This window comes from Corylus avellana, chromosome 1 (genome assembly GCF_965113065.1).
Source record: "Corylus avellana chromosome 1, dhCorAvel1.hap1.2, whole genome shotgun sequence".
Lineage (NCBI taxonomy): Eukaryota > Viridiplantae > Streptophyta > Magnoliopsida > Fagales > Betulaceae > Corylus > Corylus avellana.
In genome coordinates this window covers 37,464,519-37,485,626 of record NC_142490.1, presented here as the reverse complement: position 1 = coordinate 37,485,626, position 21,108 = coordinate 37,464,519, and the positions used below count along the sequence as shown (strand labels likewise).

At 32.9% G+C, this 21,108-nt stretch overlaps 1 protein-coding gene across 1 annotated transcript; it reads right to left on the bottom strand.

The window, feature by feature from the left end:
• Window positions 1-1,804: 1,804 nt before the first annotated feature.
• Window positions 1,805-10,173, bottom strand: RAN1 (copper-exporting ATPase / responsive-to-antagonist 1 / copper-transporting ATPase (RAN1)). Its single transcript, XM_059581971.2, has 9 exons — window positions 9,754-10,173; window positions 7,017-7,631; window positions 6,468-6,897; window positions 5,952-6,277; window positions 4,656-4,714; window positions 4,199-4,541; window positions 3,547-3,744; window positions 3,101-3,358; window positions 1,805-2,516 (listed from the first exon to the last, which is right to left on the bottom strand). The coding sequence occupies exons 1-9, from the start codon at window positions 10,045-10,047 to the stop codon at window positions 2,040-2,042; spliced, it is 3,000 nt and encodes a 999-aa protein (XP_059437954.2). The 5' UTR covers window positions 10,048-10,173; the 3' UTR covers window positions 1,805-2,039.
• Between the last annotated feature and the right edge of the window lie 10,935 nt (window positions 10,174-21,108).

Below are 21,108 nucleotides of genomic sequence, written 5' to 3'. Positions count from 1 at the left end.
AAAAGGAGTTGTTTTAGGGACCAAATACTTTTTGTTGGGACCCAAATATTTGTTTTTTGGGCTAAAAATTGAAGCTTTTTTATATTGATCCACTTCAACTTTTTTTTTTTTATATTATAAAATACATTTTTCCAAAGCAAATGGACTAATTAACATAATGAATACTAATTAGACTAGCAAAACTAGTTAATGAAAAATGCTTTTACCAAAGGCAAAGAAATCCCATCAAATGCCATCACTTAAAAAAAAAAACATCAAACCAACCCAAACCCAAATTAAAATAAAATTCATTAATGAATAATAAACAAAGTATTAACTAATTAAAGTCACTTAGCAAAAGGAAAATAAGTCATGGGCAACATCATTACACAAATTCGGAAACTTGTGTCACTTGTGGGAATTTGGAAACCTCTCTAAAAGACTAAACGGCGCCGTTTTGGGACTAGAATTAAAAAAATAAAAATAAAAAATAAAATAAAAAATAAAAATTCCGGTTTCTTATCGGTTAAATCGGTTAACCGATAAGAACCGCTTAACCGGACCGGACCGAATTCCGGTATACTTTTTTTAACCGATAAGGATATCGGCATATCGGCTACGGTTTATATCGGTTCGGTTGAAGTCGGTAGACGGCCGGTTAAACGGTAACGATTAATTTGCCCACCCCTAATTTTGATAGGCAGTCCACTTTGCAGCTCTTGTGTTGGCTTTGTCTTTGGACTTTTAATGCACCTCCATTTGATTGATTTGAACATTTGATACAATCGTTATGCCACCACCATTGAAGGCAACGGGTCTTTTTTTCTTTTTCTTTTTTCTACAAGTACATGAAAAGGAGATAATCTAATGGACACCCCCCAAGAATACAATATTCGTAACACAAGCTACAAGAGTTTTGTGCAAGTGAAATTATTAATTATGTGGATCATCTGTTCATGCATATTTTTCTTGTAAAAATTTGAAAAGAAAAAAAAATTCCTTATATTTTTTTTTATGATAGTATTTTTGAGAGAGGATATTAATTAACCTAAGAATATCTTCTCAGGCTGTTATATAGGGCTTCTGGGGAAATGTTTTTCAGAAATTAAAAGCTTCAGACAGATTTAAAAAATCCTTTTTAGTATCTTGAATATTTGTTATTCTCCAGGAATGCTTGATAATAATATGCAAAGTTGATTATTTTAGATGACTTTAGATGTAGAATTAATGGGTAATATATATATTTGTTAAATTTTTTGATCTTATGACAAATAAATTTATGTGGTTTCAAAATAGATTTATAAATGGATGTAGCATGTTGTTGTAACAAATTATACAATCCCTCCATAGCCAATTTTCAATGAACTCTTTGTGAAATTACAACTTTATTTTAAAATAAATAAAAAAAAACAATAAAAAAAAACATAAGGAAAAATCCTAAATTTTTCCCCAAAAAAAAAATAATAAAAATTGAAAACTGTCTCTGATTTACTATGAGTTTCCTTCCAGAATAGTTATTCATCTCATTTTTTTAGAGATAGCTATTTTCATGGGAATATCTATTCCTATAGATGATGTGCATCCAAATAAACAAGAGAAACGATAAAACTCATTCATTTTTTAATCATCTTTATAGTAAATAAATGAACCTACCATTGGATTTGAGTTGAATTCACAAATCTAATAGTTGATCTATTAAATTTATAGGATGAGATGAGTAAAGAATGAAAAAAAAATATTGACGTGAATTATTTCTCAATAAATAATAGCTATTTTATAAGAATAATCAATCAATTTCAAGACTCTATTCCACATACCAAACATGTAAGAGAGAGAGACTCCTCATTGAATAAAAAATAAAAAAGGAAAAAGATAAAAACAGAAAAAGCAGCAAGGAAAATTATTGTACAAGTGGCATTTACAATGACGGGGTGCTAAAATCTTACACCCCCACTGCAAAAGAGACAGAAATATACAAAATTGGGATATAACACTTGATCACACCCATCTTCTTATCTTGACATGAAGCCAAAACCTCAAAGTTTTTCAATTTTCTCTTTCTACTCTACAGTAATTTCTAGTATGGTTGTCAATCTGGGTTTTTTGTATCTCCTAAGAAGCAAAGAAGAGCATACTACAGTTACAGATGAGAGAGCCATGCATGCACCCGCCGCCCATGGCGGTAACTTAATTCCTAGAGATGGATACAAAACCCCTGCAGCAATTGGGATAGCAACCACATTGTAGCCCATGGCAAACACATAATTCCATCGAATCCGTGAAAACGTCTTCCTCGACAGATCAATGGCTGTGATTACATCTTCCAAGTTATTTCTCATCAATACATAATCGGCAGCTTCTATGGCGATATCGGTCCCGGCCCCAATAGCCATACCAACATCAGCAGCAGCTAGAGCAGGGGAGTCATTGATCCCATCTCCCACCATTGCAACTAGCTCACCACCTTTCTGGAATGATTGGACGACTTCCGCTTTTCCTGCGGGCATTACCTCTGCCCTAACATCTTGAATGCCAACCTGCCCAGCATAAACATTTTTCCTTTTTCAAATTTGACATTTGGTTTCAACTTGTATGCAACAAATTTTATCAAAACAACATAATTTACAAAAGAGGAGGGAGGTACTTTGAAAATCACAAAATAGGGCATGCAAACCCACTGAAATTAATAATGTATACTTAGGAACCATAAAGTCTGATGTTTAAGTACAAATAATAAATTCAAGGGCAAATATCTCAGAATCTCCTTGTGCTTTTCTAGATTTTGCCTTTTAGACCTAGTTTTTGGATTTTGCCTTTCAGACTTCAGTTTATGAAGATTTTAAATCTAAAAAGTTTTTTTAATTCTTCCCTTAAATAAATAACAAAAATGACATGAAAATACTACTATTCCCTTTCCATTAACAATTTAAAAATTAACACAAAAAGCTTTTTTTCTTATGATATATGAAAATATAATATATGGGTAAGAGTCGAACTCCATCAGACCCTAAAAAAGCAAGTTAAGACTCATCACCTAAATATCAGAATTCGAAGAAACTAGAGTTTTATAATGCTAAAATCGCGGGTTTAAATTATTCACAAATAAAAACTCTATGCTGACCTCATTTGCAACAGCCCTAGCTGTTCTCCAGTTGTCTCCTGTAACCATGACTGTCGTAACACCCATCTTCCCAAGACCCTCCACAACCACGGCAGCTTCTCTCTTTAGTGGGTCTGCAACTCCCAAAACACCCGCTAAGTTATTGTCATACGCAACGAGTATTCCAGTTTTGGCACTTTCTTCCAACTCTATTAAAAAATTTTCGACATTGGCTGGAATAGAGATTCCACTCTCAGTTATCAGCTTCCGGTTACCAACCTGTTCAGGATACATTGCCTCCATTAAGCAATCCCAAAAGTTACAAAGCATATTCTCGAGATGAATTGACATTTGCATATCTTATATATATATTTATGCAAATGTCAATTCATCTTGAAAATAATCTTGAAAATAAGCTTTGACATTTGCATATCAAAAAAAGATATCTTAGTGCAAAGACAACTCACCAAGACATGTTTTCCATGAATAAAGCAATGGATTCCTCTTCCAGGCAGGGCAGAGAACTCCGACACATCAAAAAGCCATCCAGAAATTGAATCTTTGCTATTGTTATCAGCATCCTTGGTTGCAGAAGGCCCATCAAAGAAATGGAAATGGCGTGCATATTCCACTATTGCTTTTGCCAAAGGGTGTTCACTGCTGGCCTAAGCCACGGATAAAAGTTACAAAATAAAGTGGTTGACCAGAATTAATAAATAAATAAAGATTGGTTCTGTAGTATGACTATTGCTTAATATTTGGATGAGTTCAATTCCCCATCCCCCACCCACCGAGAAAATAAAGAACGAAAGAAAAAAAAAAACAGAACAAATATGTAACAAGAACAAAATTGAAAACAAAATGTTTGTTTTCTCTGCTACCAACTTACGCAGTTCAACACCAATTTAATGTCACTTTACACTACAGAAAAGCAAACTGTTCATTTCTGACGGGAAAAAATATTATGCCAACTTTTTTCTTTTCTATAGTGGTGATATTATGAGATCTTCTTGGGACCTTCTTCTGGCACTATATTTTGAACCAAAAGTGGCAAATCCTAAAGAACAGTCTGAGTTTTAGGGCAAAAAATGGAAAACTAATTGAGAAATCAGAAGTCACCTCTGCAGAGGCCACCAATCTAAGAAACTCCCCACGATCCATTGCTGCAAAAACTTTTGCTGTTGTAACTGTGGCTTTTCCCTGGGTTAGGGTGCCAGTTTTATCAAATATCACATACTTAATCATTTGAGCCCTTTCTAAAGCATCTCCTCCTTTTATCAACACACCATTATTAGCCCCAACCCCAGTTGCAACCATTACAGCAGTTGGTGTTGCCAATCCAAGAGCGCAGGGGCATGCGATAACCACAACCGATATTGAAAACATGAGGGCAAATACAAAGTAATTTCCATTAGTTGGTAGCCATTCTTCTGGGTAAGCTCCAAGGGCTCCACCAATATACCTTGAGACCATCAACAAAAGAAAACATTTAATAAAAATGAGGGGCAACAGTTTTAACAGTATGAAAAATTCACAATGAGAGCATGGCAGCAGGCCCAAAGAAATGTGAACTTACCAACCCAATAATGTTAACAATGCCAAAACAACAACTGTAGGAACAAATATGCTCGCTACCTGCATGCATAAAGAGAAGTAAGATAGGAACGATATCTTATACAAGAATTATATATATGACCAGATCAATCTATAATTTCGAAAATGTAAATCCAAGGACTAATTGCAGAAAATGATATAAGGAGAAAAAGTGGGACTCGTATAAATAAGAAGGGCAAAAACTCCACAATGTGTAAATTGGGGGTATTTTTAAGATAAAACTTTCATGGGGTGGAAAAGCATCACAGTAGCTGATCCAATCAGCCCCTGTAAAAGGCTTGCAGAGAAAGATGCATATTAATATTAGTGGGTACCGACTCATTGACGCTCAAAGCCCCTTTCTTTTGGCTCTGTCTATAGTATGTTACTTGCCATAAAAGAAACCCAGAAAGTTTAAGCTCCCATTTGGTCCTTCATCTTCCAATTTCCAGGAGTAGTCTGGATATAACTAACCCAACCAACACAGGCTTTGGACCAGATAAATCCACCACCAGCTGAAGAAAGTAATCCCAGCAGATGAGGCAGAGGATAATACACCCGGGAATACAAATATGACCCTTATAAAGAGCAAAAACCAAGTGGAAGACTCAAAGCTATCCATTCGAGTTTATTAACAAAAAGGCATGCACCAAACTTTTAAACAAGGTCTAATCCAGTTGAAGAGTTACTTGCACAAACACCGTATGCAAATAAACCTTAATAGCCTGTAGAGATGCAATCAAGATGAACAGAGGTGGCCCTACAATTTAATAAACCAAATTTTTTTCTCATTTTGATCTGATCCCATGAATGTTTCTGAAGGTTCCCTTGAGGATGACAACTTCAATGACATGAACACTTCAAAATATTTAATACTATATATATATATATATATATATATATATATATATATATATAACTCAAATTCCAGTTTATTTATTGGACTGAGAAGATAGGCTGACATATATATTATGAACTTCAAAGATGATACGGATTGGCAACTCAATAAACATAAAATAATTTCAATTGCAACTCAATAAGCATTAAATAATTTCAATTCAAGCATTCCCAATTACCAAGCCACAATGAAACAAATAGCATACTGTCAGTGTCAATTAAGAATATAAAAGTTATTACACCTTTCAGGCAAAAGTAAAATGCAATCTCTTTTTCTTTTCCAAAGCTAGAAGCATTACAAATATATTTAAAGGATGCCCATATAGCACAAATTAACAGAAGCACGATAAGGTTACAGTCAAACTATTTTCAGAATACTTACAAAATCCGCAAACTTCTGAATAGGAGCTTTTGACATCTGGGCCGTCTCAACCAAACTAATTATCTGGCTTAATACTGCATCACCTCCTACTTTTGTAGCTTGAACGTGAAGGGCACCATGTAAATTTATTGTTCCTCCAATAACTGATGAATTGACCTCCTTTGAAACAGGTACAGATTCACCAGTTACCATACTCTCATTAACATAACTTGAACCCCATACAACCACACCATCAGCAGGAAGCTTTGCACCAGGAAGAACTTTTAATATGTCACCAGGCTGAATTAGCAAAGCATCTATTTCCCTTTCTTCAATACACTTCCCACCTAAACACCAAAATAACTAAAACCAGTTAGTTACTGAAAATTTATCAATTCAAGATAAAAAATAAGTGCTAAATCTATCTAATTATGTATGCCAATAAAGCATAGAAACTTAAACCATCCTGATAGGTAAAGTCCCAAAAATACAACAACCTCCATTATTTTTATAAAAAAATCACACATTAATACATACCTTTGTCTTTGACAATCAACACTGCTGTTGCTGGTGCAAGTTCCACTAACTTCTTGATGGCATCTGAGGTTTTTCCTTTGGCAAGACACTCCAAATACTTCCCCAACAATACAAACGTTATCAGCATAGCACTTGTTTCAAAGTATGTTGGAGACCAAAATCCAGTGACCGCCCCATATAGAAGAGCACACACAGAGTAGAAGTAAGAGGCTGAAGTTCCCAATGCAACCAAAACATCCATGTTAGTTGAACCATTTCGAAGAGCTCTGGCAGCAGCGATGTAGAAGCGCTTTCCAACAACAAACTGAACAAGACTCACCAAAACCCACTTCAACCAATCCCCCATTTGAAAGGGTCCACATCGCCAAAGCAATAAGGAATACACCAGTGGTATGTGAGGACAAACAACCCTTATGAGAAAGACAGGAATCTGGAGCCAAAGCATTGTGTGCCAGCAGTTAATTTACGTTGGCCTTATATATATAAATAAAATAAAAAAGAAGGATATGCAATGCACCAAATCTTTTCAATAAAAAAGCAAATACTTACACTGAGGAACAAACTAGAGGTGAAAAGCCGAAACATATTTGAGGCTTCTTCAACATCTCTGGAAGTCATTCTTGCATAAGGGCTTGTTACGTTTAATTTAAACTGCCCATTGCTTTCTCCCTCAATCCCATCAACTACTGATCTAGAACTGACAACTTCAGGATCAAAGATAACTTCCACTTCATTTGATGTTCTGTCAAAACAAAATTGTCTCACTCCTTTAAAGTGGCTAAGTATGCCTTCTAAAAGCTGTACATCCATCTCACTGTATATGCCAGCAACCCCTAGTATAATTTTGTCCTGCTCACTGCTCTGTACAAGTGCCGCTTCGAAACCAGCATCTTCAATTGCATTGACAATATCATCCTTACTAATCACAGTAGGATCATACTCAACTTCCCCTAAGGAAGTGGCCAAGGCGACTACTGCCCTTTTGACACCAGGAAGATTTCTTAAAATACCTTCAACAGAATTTACACAGGCTGCACATGTCATACCTCCTATTGTGAACTGCCCCAACAGGGTTCCATGTGGTTTTGTTCCAGAATTACTAGGTTCAGGTAGAATCTCTGCTTCAAAGCCCGCATCCTCTATTGCATTCTTAATGTCTTCATCCTAAATTAGGACAAGACACAAAATGCTTCAGTATCTATAAAATCCAAGGTTTCCAGTACCAATTTGGTAGATATAAACTTCTTTACGAGGAATTTCCACATGCAGTCACACACAGAAAGAAAAGACAATTAAGGATTCCAAATAATTGCCCAGGAACTCTACAACAGAAAGTAACAGCAACAGTTACCAAAAATGTGAAAACCGAGGTTTGCACTCTGTTGAAACTATGCAATCAGTGAAAAATAAAGAGAATGATAGGAACTCTACAACAGAAAGTAACAGCAACAGTTACCAAAAATGAGAAAACTGAGGTTTGCACTCCGTTGAATCTATGAATCAGTGAAAAATAAAGAGAATGATAGAGAAAATAGTTCATAGAGAATTTACTTGGTTCAGCATTGTGCCCACATTGACAAGGGGGAGTCTTTTCACTATCTATCAAAATAGGGTTATAACATCTACACACACACACACACACACACACATACACATGTTGTCACCAATTAAAAACCCCATAGCTCGGTACATGAAAATGTCCCATATGCAACACTCATTATGAATACGAGCCACTATCTCTAACACTCTTTTTAAGTTTTCTCATGTCATCTAGAACTCATAGCATTCTATCAAATTCTTTCCTCTCACATAGGATGCCGCTAGAAAGCACTGGCCTTCTGGTCCAGTTCCCCAGTTAAGACATACAAGAAGTTCACTAGTGTCAAGTGACAGCTAGAAGGCATGGGGAGAGGCACCTATCCTATTGGCCAAGCTTATTGTTAATTAGACTATTTGGAAAGTATTTAAAGAATGTTTAATATAATAATCACAATTTCTCTAGGTGTTTCTCTTGTATACTTATCGTGTACTAGGGTTGTGCACCTTTATTGAGGTTTCCTTTTGTAATGAATTACTTACCAGTCGAAAAAAAAAAATCGATATTTCTAATCATTATGTGTCTTATATCTCTGGCCTTTTTTAACTGATAATTTATATACTATTATATGCCATCATGAAAATACAAATCTATAAGAGAAACCAGACATCAACAGACAGAAAATTTGGAGAGAGAGAGAGAGGGAGGGAAACACCATCAATTGTAGAAATAAACTCAATAAAAAGGAGTATGCCGGTATTGTGTTTCTTTAGCTAAGTGCTGATCATGATTGTATCTCCCAACAAAAAAACCGCCCCACCCCTGAGGTACATATAGAGACACCCCATAAAAGAGAGAGACTCGAACACCAAAGATCACATGAATATCTCTTGCTACCAAATAAAGTTCAAAAAAAATAATCAGTAATCCACACATAGATTCAAGCACAATAATTCATACCTTCAACAAAGATATACATACTCATTATTTCAACAATAAATAACACCTGGTTAAGTGCAATTATTAATAGGAACCACGTACTAAAAAGAACATTTAAAAAAAAAAAAATTGTACTCCACTATGAACCTCTATCATTAAACAATCCCGTGGTCATTTCTCGCGTTCATAATTACTGAAATAAAATTAGGACATCATTACAAAAAATATGAACCAGATATACTAAACTATAAAGGCTAATCTAATGTATAAAAAAATGACTAGCTTCAATTCAAAACCTTAGGCTAAACTATTATAATAAGCTTATATTCACGATTAATAGATTATCTCAAAGTAATGCCAACTATAAAATACATAAGGCATAAAAAGAAAGCACATTGAGCACTTCACCATGATCTAGTTCGGCAGCAATTCCAAAATAAACAAAACAAAAAATTATCAACAAAAAAAAAAAAAAAAAAAAGATGAAGTCACAGAAACTAATCAACCAAGATCAACCTATAGTTCAAATCTCCAAAAGAAGCCCACAAAGCACAAATTTTCAAAAGTAGCACTAACATATGATCGAACTCACCACAAATTAGAAAATGAACACAAACTAACAAGACTGCACAAATCACAAAAATTAAGCAAACACTACCACTAACCCATAGTCCAAAACACCAAAACCAACTCACAGAGCTCAAACATTTTGGAAACAACACTAACCCTTTACCCAATTCACCACAAACTAACATTCAAACACAACCACAATTACATTACACGACATGGGAATTCCAAGCCAAGACTAACCTTAACCAAGCTTTGATCAAAAACCACATCAGCCTTGTTCTGAAGCAAGGCCACGGAGGCCCTCAAAACCCCATTGACGCTTTTCAAAGCTGCCTCAACGGAATTGGAGCATGCAGCGCAGGTCATCCCTGTGACACTGACCTGAACCCTCCTCATCCCCTCTTCGCTTCTACTGAATCTATCGCCGTCCTCATAGGAATCCAGGAGCCGTACGTCCTCGAGATCGCCGGCGTCATCGTCTTTGCCGGCGCCGGCTACCCGCGTGAGCTGGAGGTCTCTCAGACTCGGCGCCATTGGAGGGTACCCCAGAGCAGAGAAAAATCAAAGCACAAAAAATATAAAGAAAAAGAGAAAATCAAGGACAGAGAGAGAGAGAGAGAGAGAGTTTCTTCCGTGGGAAATGGTGAGACAGCAATTCTTTTAACTACAAGTTGCAGGTGGAAGCTGGTGGGGGAGACTTTTTTGGATTCCTATTTTGCCCTTCTTTTACATTGGGGTTTCCGAGTAGGTGCTTTTGTACTTTCATGGCCGGTTTGGTGGTTCTGTACTGCACATGTGAGAGGAGACCCTGTCAATCATGGAAAACTTCTACTTCTGGCCTTTGATTATGTTGAATTCTAGATGGAGTCTTTGATGATATTTTCTTCTGTAATTTTGACCATTAATTTATTAATTGTATTTTCTTATTTTATTTAAGCTTTTTTCTGTACACAATTTAATACAAAATTTTATTCAAGTTTTTCCATTCTTTAGTTTTGATTTCTGTTGTCTTAATTCCAACTCCACTTTTAATCAATTTCCCTTATTTCTGAGGTTGATAGTTATAATTATTATTCCATCTTTTTTTGTTTTCTTATTTTTTTAGTTTTATTATTGTCATTAATTATCTATAATTAATATTTTGTTTTTTGGATTTTTTTGATAACGAGAAAAAAAAAAATTAGTCTTTTCAATGGTAAAAAACTTGAAAGTAAATAAAAAAATTACAGAAAGTGTGATGTAAATTTTTTTACACCACCTAAACTAAATCATATTTCAAGTCACTTGTCAATGTAGTTTCATGTAATTTTTTTTTTCTTTTATATATTTTACTTCAATTTAATGCAAATATATATATATATATATATAGAGGCAACATTGGAGTTTGAACTTTCATATGGATCATTTTTTTTTTTTCAATTAAAAAGAAAATGAGAGAAATCAATTTGAACCCCAAGTTTTTTTCCCCTAAAAGTAGACCAAAAAGAGTCAAACAATACTAATTATTCAAACCTCTTCTTTTTCCTTTTGGGTAGTGCTAGGGAGTTAAGCAAATGAACCCAGAAAAATTTTAAACTGACATGACAAGGATTTTTAAATTAAAAAATGTAATTCTCTTTTCCTTATATATCACTCACAGTCTGCCACATCAGTTTGAAAAATTTTCTAAGTTCATTTGTTTGGCTCCCTATCACTCCCCCTTTTCTTTTTTTTCTTTTTTTTTTTATGGTATACAAAAAAGATATTATGAACTTTTCATGGTTTATCCATCAAATTAAGATTGTCATAAATCTAAGCCCACTATGTCATAAAATCTTACATAATCTAAGCATTAATTTTAAAATGCTAGAAAAATTTTCCTTTTTAACATTTGGACAAGGAAAAAAAAAATCTAAGATGAAGATTCTAAGCTTTAGTTAAAATTGTGGTTTTCCACTATTTGTTTAAAAGAAGATAAATGATTTGTTCCATGGTGATTTTAAAAATTGAAAGAACTAGAAAATGACGGGAAGAAAATGTAGAGCACGTCTCTTGAACATGGTCTCACAAATCCAATTAAAATTTTAAAAATTGAAAGATTAGAAGAACTATCGAAAGAGAATATATAACACGTCTGTTAAATGAAACCCGCACGGCCAATAGCATCGGGTTAATGTGAGGAGGAGAATCTGGTATTATAAAGACATAAAAGTTTTTGTTTTTTTTTTTGATAATACAAACTTAGTCTCATACAAGTTATACAACCATAATTCAACCAAACCAACAACCTCAACCAAAAAGATCCAACAGCCTGTCCAAATGTTGAAGAAATATAAAAAAAGAATGTCAGGAAAAAGAAACCCAACAAATGGATTAGAACAGTGGGTACAACAATGCAACAAATTTCCCCTATTAAACAAGTTAGTTGGTATCTCTATTCCAGCCACGTGAGCCTTTTGCCTTTTTCATTTTTTTTTTTTTTTTTTTCCTGAGCTCCTATTTTACTCTTTCACTTATTTTTTTAGGAAAATATTAGGTGTTTTTTTAATGCTCTCCATATATCTTTTCAAACTGTGATATAATTTTTAAAATTACCAATAGATTAAAAGTTAATAATGATAATCTCAAATTCAACAATAATTTTAAAAGTCACATCACATTTGGGAGGACACCAAAAAAATACTAGAAGAACACCTAACATTTTTCTTTTTCTTTTTTTATTAAATTTTATTTTCCTTTTTCGTAAATGACACGCAATTTTTAAAAATCGAGTTAGAAAAAATTATTAAAATATATATATTTTGAGAAAATTACAGTTTACACCCCTAAAGTTGATAGCGTTTTTTAATTCGAATACCAAAGTTTCAATTTTTGCAATCCACCCCTACAAAGTTTCAATTTTTTTCAATTCGACCAATATTATCTCAAAATTTCCATATTGCCCATAAATTTTTTTATTTTTTTATTTTTTTATATTAAAAAAAATAAAATTTGGAAGTACAAAAATGGGCAAATGGCCAAAGGGGTGACTACGGCCACCCCGAATTTTTTTTTTTTAATTTTTTATAAAAAATAAAAAATAAAAATTATGGGCAATATGAGAAGTTTTAGATACAATTGGTCAAATTGCAAAAATTTGAAACTTTAGGAGAGTGGATTGTAAAAATTGAAACTTTAGTGTTCGAATTGAAAAACGCTATAAACTTTAAGAAGGTAAACTGTAATTTTTCCATATATTTTTCACATGTTCAACAATTTTATAAAATAGTAGTCTGAAAAAAAATAAATAAATTCTGACATTTATTAAAAAATGGCCAAATGGGAGTTTTTCTACCTTCTTTACAGGCTTGCGTGAGCACGTGGATTTAATGATTGTTATAAAAAATGTGTTACCCGCGTGAGCTCTTGGGTATTTTGGGAATTGTGGAGACTTTTTAGGGGGGAACAAGACAGGAGGGCGTCTTCGTTCGTTAGCGGCAGCCGTCGATGGCTTGACCACGCAACGCGTGTTTGGACGCAAAGTTACGAGTATCCTTGCGTTGAATATGGAAAATTTGTTTAAATTAATGTTCAAATTTCCTCTAGAGCGAGACTTTTTCTTCTTTCCTTTTTCCTAGTCAATATTTTATAGTATAAGTAGGGGTGTTATCGAGCTCGGGATCGGCGCGTATAAATTCGACTCGTGCTCAATTGATTATTAAATGAAACGCTTCGTAAATGCAAATCTTAACTCGAATATTAAACGAAGCAAACTCAGTTCGGTTATACTCGCGAGTGCGCTCATGTGCAAGCTCATATAAGGCTCGACTTGCCTATTAGGCTCGACTAGTATATTTTTTATTAATTAACAAATAATAATAATAATAATAATATATAGTCAATATTACTCAATAATAACAAATATACTATATATATATATATATATATATATATATATAACAAATGTATGTCTATAATTTTTTTTACAAAAATTTGGTGAGCGAGAGTGAGAGAGTGGGAAATGAGAGTGAGTTGGGGTGAAAGATGCGTTGTAACTGCTAAGGGAGATTGAGAGAGAGAGAGAGAGAGAGAGAGAGATGTTGAAAAAATATTTTTTTGTAAGGGCGTTGTCCCACTGCAGTCTGAATACAACCTGTTAACTTGTCCTACATTGCTAAGAAAACATTAATCCCTAAGTTTGCTTATTTATAAGAAGATGCATATCATCTTTCTTCGAAACCAAGTGCCTTACTGTATTGACTCAGACTCCATACTCGACTCCATACGAGTATTTAAAGTTTAAATTTATAAAATAATAATAATAATAATAAATATAAGAGCAGCTTGGCTCGGTTCAACTTATTATGAGCTTAAGCTCAATTTTGTAGCTCGGCTCAAGCTCAAGTAAAATTTAAACGAGCCGAGCTCGAACAAGAGAAGCTCGCTCAAGCTCGGCTCGTTTACATCCTTAAGTAAGCTATCTACAATGGAAGTTAAGACGTATACATAGGGAGAGTTCTTAGGACACCTATTATACCTTATTGTTCTTGATCTATCACTTAAGGAGGAAGGATTTTCACATTTTTATTTGATGATATGAAACTTCGCAAGTTCATTATTAAGCCCACAAAAGTCTATGGGCTCACGACCCATCGAGGCCCACGCCCCTCGTCAAGAACCGAGAGCACTGCTGATGAAAAGCCCCTCTAATGATTTATTGGGTGATGGACCTCCGACTGAGGAACTACTCTTCAGATAGCGTGTCGTTCTAACGAAACGACATCTCCACTTGTTGACAATTATGCGGGTTAGGTGAGATGCGACATAGATATGATGCATATTAAATGCGTGATGTGATATGTTCGAACGGAAGCATATTCCGTTTGAATGATATTTGTACAGTGCACGAACTAGGTCTATTTAAACGTTCGAAACCAAATAAAATTTTCATCTTCTCTTGTCTTTTGTCCATTGAAGCTGAGAGTGTGTTTAGATGTTGAGCTCTTTTTAGGGTTTTAGAGGAGAGAGAGAGAGTCTTGAAGATGGAGAAAGCTTCAGGAAACCAAAAGGGGGTAAGTTCCTACATCTTTCTCCATGTGTTTCAGATTTAGTTTGTGTTTTTGATGTTTTTGTTGTTAATGGGAGGTTGTGTGAAGTTGTTAATATGTTAAGAGTGAGTTTGAGGTTTTAAAAAAAGAAGATAAAAGATAAAGGATAAAAATAGAATTTTTATAATATTGTGAGTCATGTGATCGGTGTGGTTGAGTAAGTGTTGAAGATCTTGGTTGTTTTTATTGATAGAAGGGAGGTTTGAGTAATTTTACTAGTCTCTCTTATGTCAATCAAAAAATGAGGTGACTTTTAAAATCGTCCTTTGATCAAAATCCAATAATGATCGATCACGAGTTTAATGGTGATTTTAAGAATCACATCATCCTTAGAGAGACATAAGAATGACACAAGAGACACTTATAGCATTATTCGAAAGGTTTTGTTGTTATATTGTGGTAAGGTATAGAGAAAAGAGTAAAATCCAAAATTAATTTAATCAAAATTATATATTTTTTACATTAAAAATTAACATCTTGAGATATGTGTTCGATTGTTTTGGGTTATATGGACCGGGCCGGGGGAGAGATTGGATGAAGCAAAGTTATGCTTTATAGTAGTTTTCATATGAAGATGTTCAGAGTGGAGCAATTTCATTTGAATGAAATAGGTCTCGCTCGAACAAGATAGAACCATAGAGTTACGTTAACAATAACATATGTTTAAACGAGCTAGTTCTAGGAGGCCTCGTTCATAGTTGTGACCGTAGGCCGTTCGAACGGACAACCCAAACTTAAAAAATTAGGATTTTCTTGAAGAAAAAGGTTGTTTATAGTTCGATGGAGTTTTAGGAATTCCAAAAAGGAACAAATCCTACCTAATCAATGTAACATGATGCAAACCGACATGTGATATGAGTCAAATGACTGGCAATGGTGTAAGTAAAAGTTGTAAGTAAGTTTTCCAAAATGATTTATCACGTGTATGCATATTTTATCTATGATATGACTCGTGTCTCTTTAAGTACTTTTTGAAAGAACAAGTTTGAGAAGAAAAAAAAGAAGGTTTAGTAATAGAAAGAAACAATGGTAGTGATCGGTCTTTTAAAGAACAACTTTTAAGGGAAAGAAAGTAATAAAAGTACTTGGTGCCTTAGGTCGAGTGGGATTGCCTTTTTAAGTATGGCTTTTAAAATTTTATTCTCGCAAAATTTATCTATCTTTTAAAATTATCACTGAGTTATGAATGTAGTGTTATTAAATTTTAATACAATGTTGAATAAAAAAAAAAAGATAAAAATACAGTATCTATCATTATTCAAAAAAATGTATTCTTCCTTTATTTATTTGTTTAGTTTTAAAAAAAGAAGGTTGTCTGTTGTTCATAAACCTACTTGACCTCTATGGATAAAAAGAGAAACTTTTAGAATCTAAAATCTAAAAATGCAACTTAGACTACTTAGTTATATTGGGAAAATTACACTTTACCCCCTCAAAGTTTGGGGCGATTTTCAATTCGACCACCAATGTTTCAATTTTTGCAATGCACCCTCCCAAACTTGCAAATTTGTTTCAATTCAACCAATTTCATCCAAAAATTCTCATATTGCTCCTAATTTTTTTTACTTTTTTATTTTTTATAAAAAAAAAAAAAAAAAATTGGGGGTTGTAAAAATGGCCAGATGGCCAAAGGGGTGGCTACGGCCACCCCGAATATTTTTTTTAAATTTTTTTTATAAAGAGTAAAAATAAATAAATTATGGACAATATGAGAATTTTTGGATGAAATTGGTCGAAGTGAAAAAAAAAAATTGCAAGTTTGGGGGGGTGCATTGCAAAAATTGAAATAATGGTGGTCGAATTGAAAATCACCCCAAACTTTGAGGGGTAAAGTGTACTTTTCCCAGTTATATTTCTCTTTCTCTTGAAGTACATTTGGAATTAGAAAAAGAAAAAGAAAAAACGACTTTTTTTTTTTGGGATTTGGAAATTGGAATTACTCTTTTATGTGAAGAAAAAAGATAAATAATAAATAGGAAAAATTTACATTTTACCTAATTGTAATGTGGGTGAGTTTTTTTTAAAAAAAATTTTAATTTTTAACTTCAGTAAAGACTCTTAAACTTCCACATGATTTGACAAACCTCCCTTAAACTTTAAAATCTCTCAATTTAGTTTCTTGAACTTTCAATTGCAATCAATTTAGACCCCTCCGTTAGATTTTAAATGTTAAATGACATTTATACCAATGACTTTTTTATAAAATTTCATCTTTACCCTTAATTCCATTTTTTTTATTTAAAAAAACAAAAATCAGGAATATTTGTTTTTGTTTTTTTTTTTTTTTTTTTGTATTTCTAACGGCTAAATTTGACGGAGTGGTTCAAATTGAGAGCAATTGAAAGTTCAGAGGACTAAATTGAAAGATTTTAAAGTTTGGGGGGTTTGTCAAATCGAGTAAAAGTTCAAAAGTTTTTAGTGAAATTACTATTTTTTTTTTTCTTGGGGAAGGAGAAAAGGGGATGTGTGGATCGAGTTTGAATTGTTAATCTATTGTTTATAAAATTGTTAAATGTATTTGTTTTTTGCTTGTGAATTCATTATATTATTCATCAAAAAAAAAAGAAGAAGTGAAAAGTCCATATAACCCCCTCAAACTACCACTCAATTGACAATGTCCCTCCCCCTCCCCTCCCAAAAACTACCCAAAATTGTCAATGTTTCCCCCAATGACGAAATTACCCTTAGGAAAATTTAAAAAAAAAAAAAAAAAAAAACTAAAACTAAAACTTCTAGAAAAAACCTAAAACTAACCAAAAAAAATCCAAACGTTGGCCATTTAAAAAAAAAAAAAAAAATCAATTTTATAAGAAAAAAATTAAAAAATTTTCGATTCTTTTTTTATATATAAAAATTGAAAATTTTCGTTTTTTATTTTTATTTTTGTTTTATAATTTTATTTAAATAAAAATTTACGTTTAAAAAAAATAAAATTTTCGTTTAATAAAATGAAATTTTTTGTTTTTTAAAAATAAATAAAAAGAATAGTTTTTTTTAAAAAAAATAAAAATTTCCGTTTTAAAAAAAATAAAATAAAAATTTTTGTTATTATTTTTAAATTAAAATTTTTCGTTTTTTAAAGAAAATCAATTTTTTTTGAATTTATAGGGGTATTTTTGTCTTATTGAGAAATCTATAGGAGCATTTTTGTCTTATTGCTAGTCTTGGGGGGGGGGGGACATTGACAATGTTTTGATAGTTTGAAGGGGACATTATCACAATTGAAAGTTTGGGAGGTACATTGTGAATTGGGTGGTAGTTTGAGAGGATATGTAAACTTTACCAAAAAAAAATCATTATATCTAAACCTAATGTGCTTTTCAGTTAGCTCTTATTGATATTAATACTCTAAAATAACATCAATAAAAAAGAAATTGGAAAATGGAGGACAAATTTCAGAAAGCAAACATTTTTGGTGATTAAGATGTTGTTGGAAAGACGACATTTGTTCCACCAAACAGGAAAAAAAAAAAAAGTTTTAAGGAAAGAAAATAATGTTCCACTGACTTGAACAAGACAGCTCCTTCAAAAAAATTGGGTCCCTTGATCCTTCCACCCAAATTCATCCTTGTTGCCCACTAGTTCGTAGAAAAGATAAAAGGATGTGGCATCCACATTTCAATTATTGAATTTACTGCTCCATGTATCATCGTGTTCATAATTTTTAGAACAGTGTTTAATAGAACATTAGTGTGCATGACTGTAATGTTCTATTTTTTTGTACTGTTTATATAATATTTTAATAATATTATATAATAACAGAACACTGGCGTACATGACTGTTTATATACGTCAGTGTTCTATTAAACACTGCTCTAATTTTTAACACAATTTAGAAATTAACACTTAGATTAGAGTTAAATTTCTAATCCGTTTAATTAAATTGGTTGAGATAAGATTGACCTATATAATATTATGCATATATCTCGACACAACTCGAATTCAACACACAATATTTATGACTAGCAATTTTCGATACGAGTTATATGACTTAAGAACCTAACACAAAATTAATATGAAATTAAGAAGGTAAAGTTAATAAATCTGACCTGTTTAATTAAATTAATCAAATTAAAATTAATTTATATAATTTTATACTCGATCTTTGATATTATCCAAACCCGACAAAGTAGACACTAATATGCCACCCCAACCTACAAGGTTAGGATCAAACTTCTCTCAACCCATATTTGCCCTTCCCTTTTTTTTTTTTTAAGTCAAATGAATAAAAAAAATTAAAATGTAGCACAATAGAGAGCCTCAACTAATTTGACCAACTCAAGAAAAATAAATATGATAATATAATTAAATGGATTGAAAGAGATGATAGCCTCATCCTGTCATCCAGTTTGACAATTCTAGACAGCAAATCTAAACCGAAAAAAAAAAATGTACTACCAGGCTCTGTACTACACAAACTTCCAGAAATGTGCAAGGGTGACATGGTAAATTTGAGCCAAACGAGTTAGGTAGTCATACATACGATGTTATGGTCTCAATCTTCGGAACAACCACCTTTTATTGGAGTAGGGTTTATTTGGAATTGTGTTTGAAAAATAAAGTTTTTAAGTTAAAAAAAAGTTTTTGAGCAAAAAATTCATTTTTAAGCTTTTGCCAAAAGTATTTTTTTGGCCATTTTTAAGTTTTTTAGACCCTTAAAAGCGCTTTTAATTTTGTTACCAAATGGATACTTTTTTCTTCAAACGGACTTTTTGAATATTAAAAATACTTTTAGGTCCCTCAAACGCAATCCCAAACAGATCCTTAAGAGAGTAATATTGTTTATTTATTTTTTGAATAAAATGTTTTAATTGCACTAAATGGATGCTTTTCATTTTAAGTGAAATGGAGAGGATCCATTTCCCGTTTCCATGACCTAATCAGTAGGAAAAATTAACCTATATAATTTTATATTTATTTATTGATACGTCTTAAATTCGACACGTGACATAAGGGGAGGTAAATGTTGATACAACTTACGGACCAAAAATAAATTCAACACAAAATTATTTGGTTAGGGTTGAAAGATTTAAACTGTTAACGGGTTGAGTTATAATTTAATCTTATATAGTCTTATCCTTATTGAACGGTAATAGTTACACGCAGCAAATGAGCTCTTGCACGTGCAAAGGGCCCCACAAGTGGGTCTCTTGGTCAAACAAAAGAAAAGAAAAGAAAAAAAAAAAAGCTCTTCTCACGTACTCCAACGGAAAAGAATGGGGCATGAGTAAGAAGAGGGATTCCCGATCATAAAAGATCCTTTAAAAATAAATAATAAATAATAAAAATAGAAAACACCCACCGTTTTTATGATTCTATGGGCCATCCCATAAGCCATGACGTGGACAAATGGGATGTCGTTTTCAAGCGTGCTTAGATATGTTTAGTTGTCAAAGAGACACGGCAAGTAACCTAAAACCACATAGTTGTTGAAATGTCAACAATCAAAATTGGTTATATGAATCAAAAGGAACCTCCCATCTTCTTTTTTGTTGGGTTTTTGGTTTGGTACCATCAAGGACCATTCTTTGTGGTGCGTAGGATTGCAATACTGCGACAAACAATCCCCTTGTAATTGATAAAGGTTCCTATTTTTGTTTGCTTTGGATGGTGCATGTCATATATATATATATATATATATATAAACATACTTTTGATGAGGATTTGTAGTGGTTTGCCCACTCATCCCATTTTCACTTCTAATAAACAAAGCTCCATACTTATTGGTGTACCCGTGATGGTGGCCTTCTTTTACTTGTTTTCCTCTTTTCTATTTAATGATTTTGGATTTTAATAAAGAAGATTTATGTGGGTTAATTTGTATATAAATAAAATGTCCTAGATTAAATGTTTTTTTATTAGTCGTCTATGTAGCTAGGGCTGGTAGTTTTTAACACGGCCCGTAGTAAAGCCAATACGAATCTAACACAAAATTAGCGAGTTATAATTAAGGGATTTAACACATTTAATTAAATGAATCAGGTTAAGGTTGGCCTATATAGTTTTATATTCATGCCTCAACTCAACCCCAATACGACCCGCAACATTTAAGACTACGATTTTTTACACGACTTATGAACCCAAAATGAATTCAACACATGCAAAATGTAGCGGGTTAGAGTTGAGGGGTTTGACTCTTTTTTGTTAACGATAAAAATTATTTGTGACAAATGTTGATTTAACCCTAAAGCATTATACTCACATCAAATATCAAAGAAAGATAAAGCGTATAAGGCTTCAACGTGTGGATGTAAGTCATAGGCCGGACTAACTTAATCTCGATCTCTTTCATGCCTTTCCTAATCTCTATAGTCTTTAATTAAATTGTTATGTTAGGGTTAACCTATATAATATTATACTCATGCCTCAACACGACCTAATTTGATACACGAACACGAATTACACAAGCCAATTTTGCATTTATATACTTTTGAAGTATTGACATATGAAATTCCAGAATCAATCTCAGGCACACCATATTTGCATTATTGAATGATTACCTTAGTTAATGAGATTGAGTTAATTTATC

What these genes read in the sequence shown, in the direction of transcription:
- RAN1 (XM_059581971.2), bottom strand. Translation starts at nt 10,047, where the DNA reads ATGGCGCCGAGTCTGAGAGACCTCCAGCTCACGCGGGTAGCCGGCGCC. An exon ending in TTCATGGAAAACATGTCTTG is followed by an intron (nt 3,359 to 3,546) that starts GTGAGTTGTCTT and finishes TATCCTGAACAG; the next exon opens with GTTGGTAACCGGAAGCTGAT. An exon ending in CTAGGGCTGTTGCAAATGAG is followed by an intron (nt 2,517 to 3,100) that starts GTCAGCATAGAG and finishes TATGCTGGGCAG; the next exon opens with GTTGGCATTCAAGATGTTAG.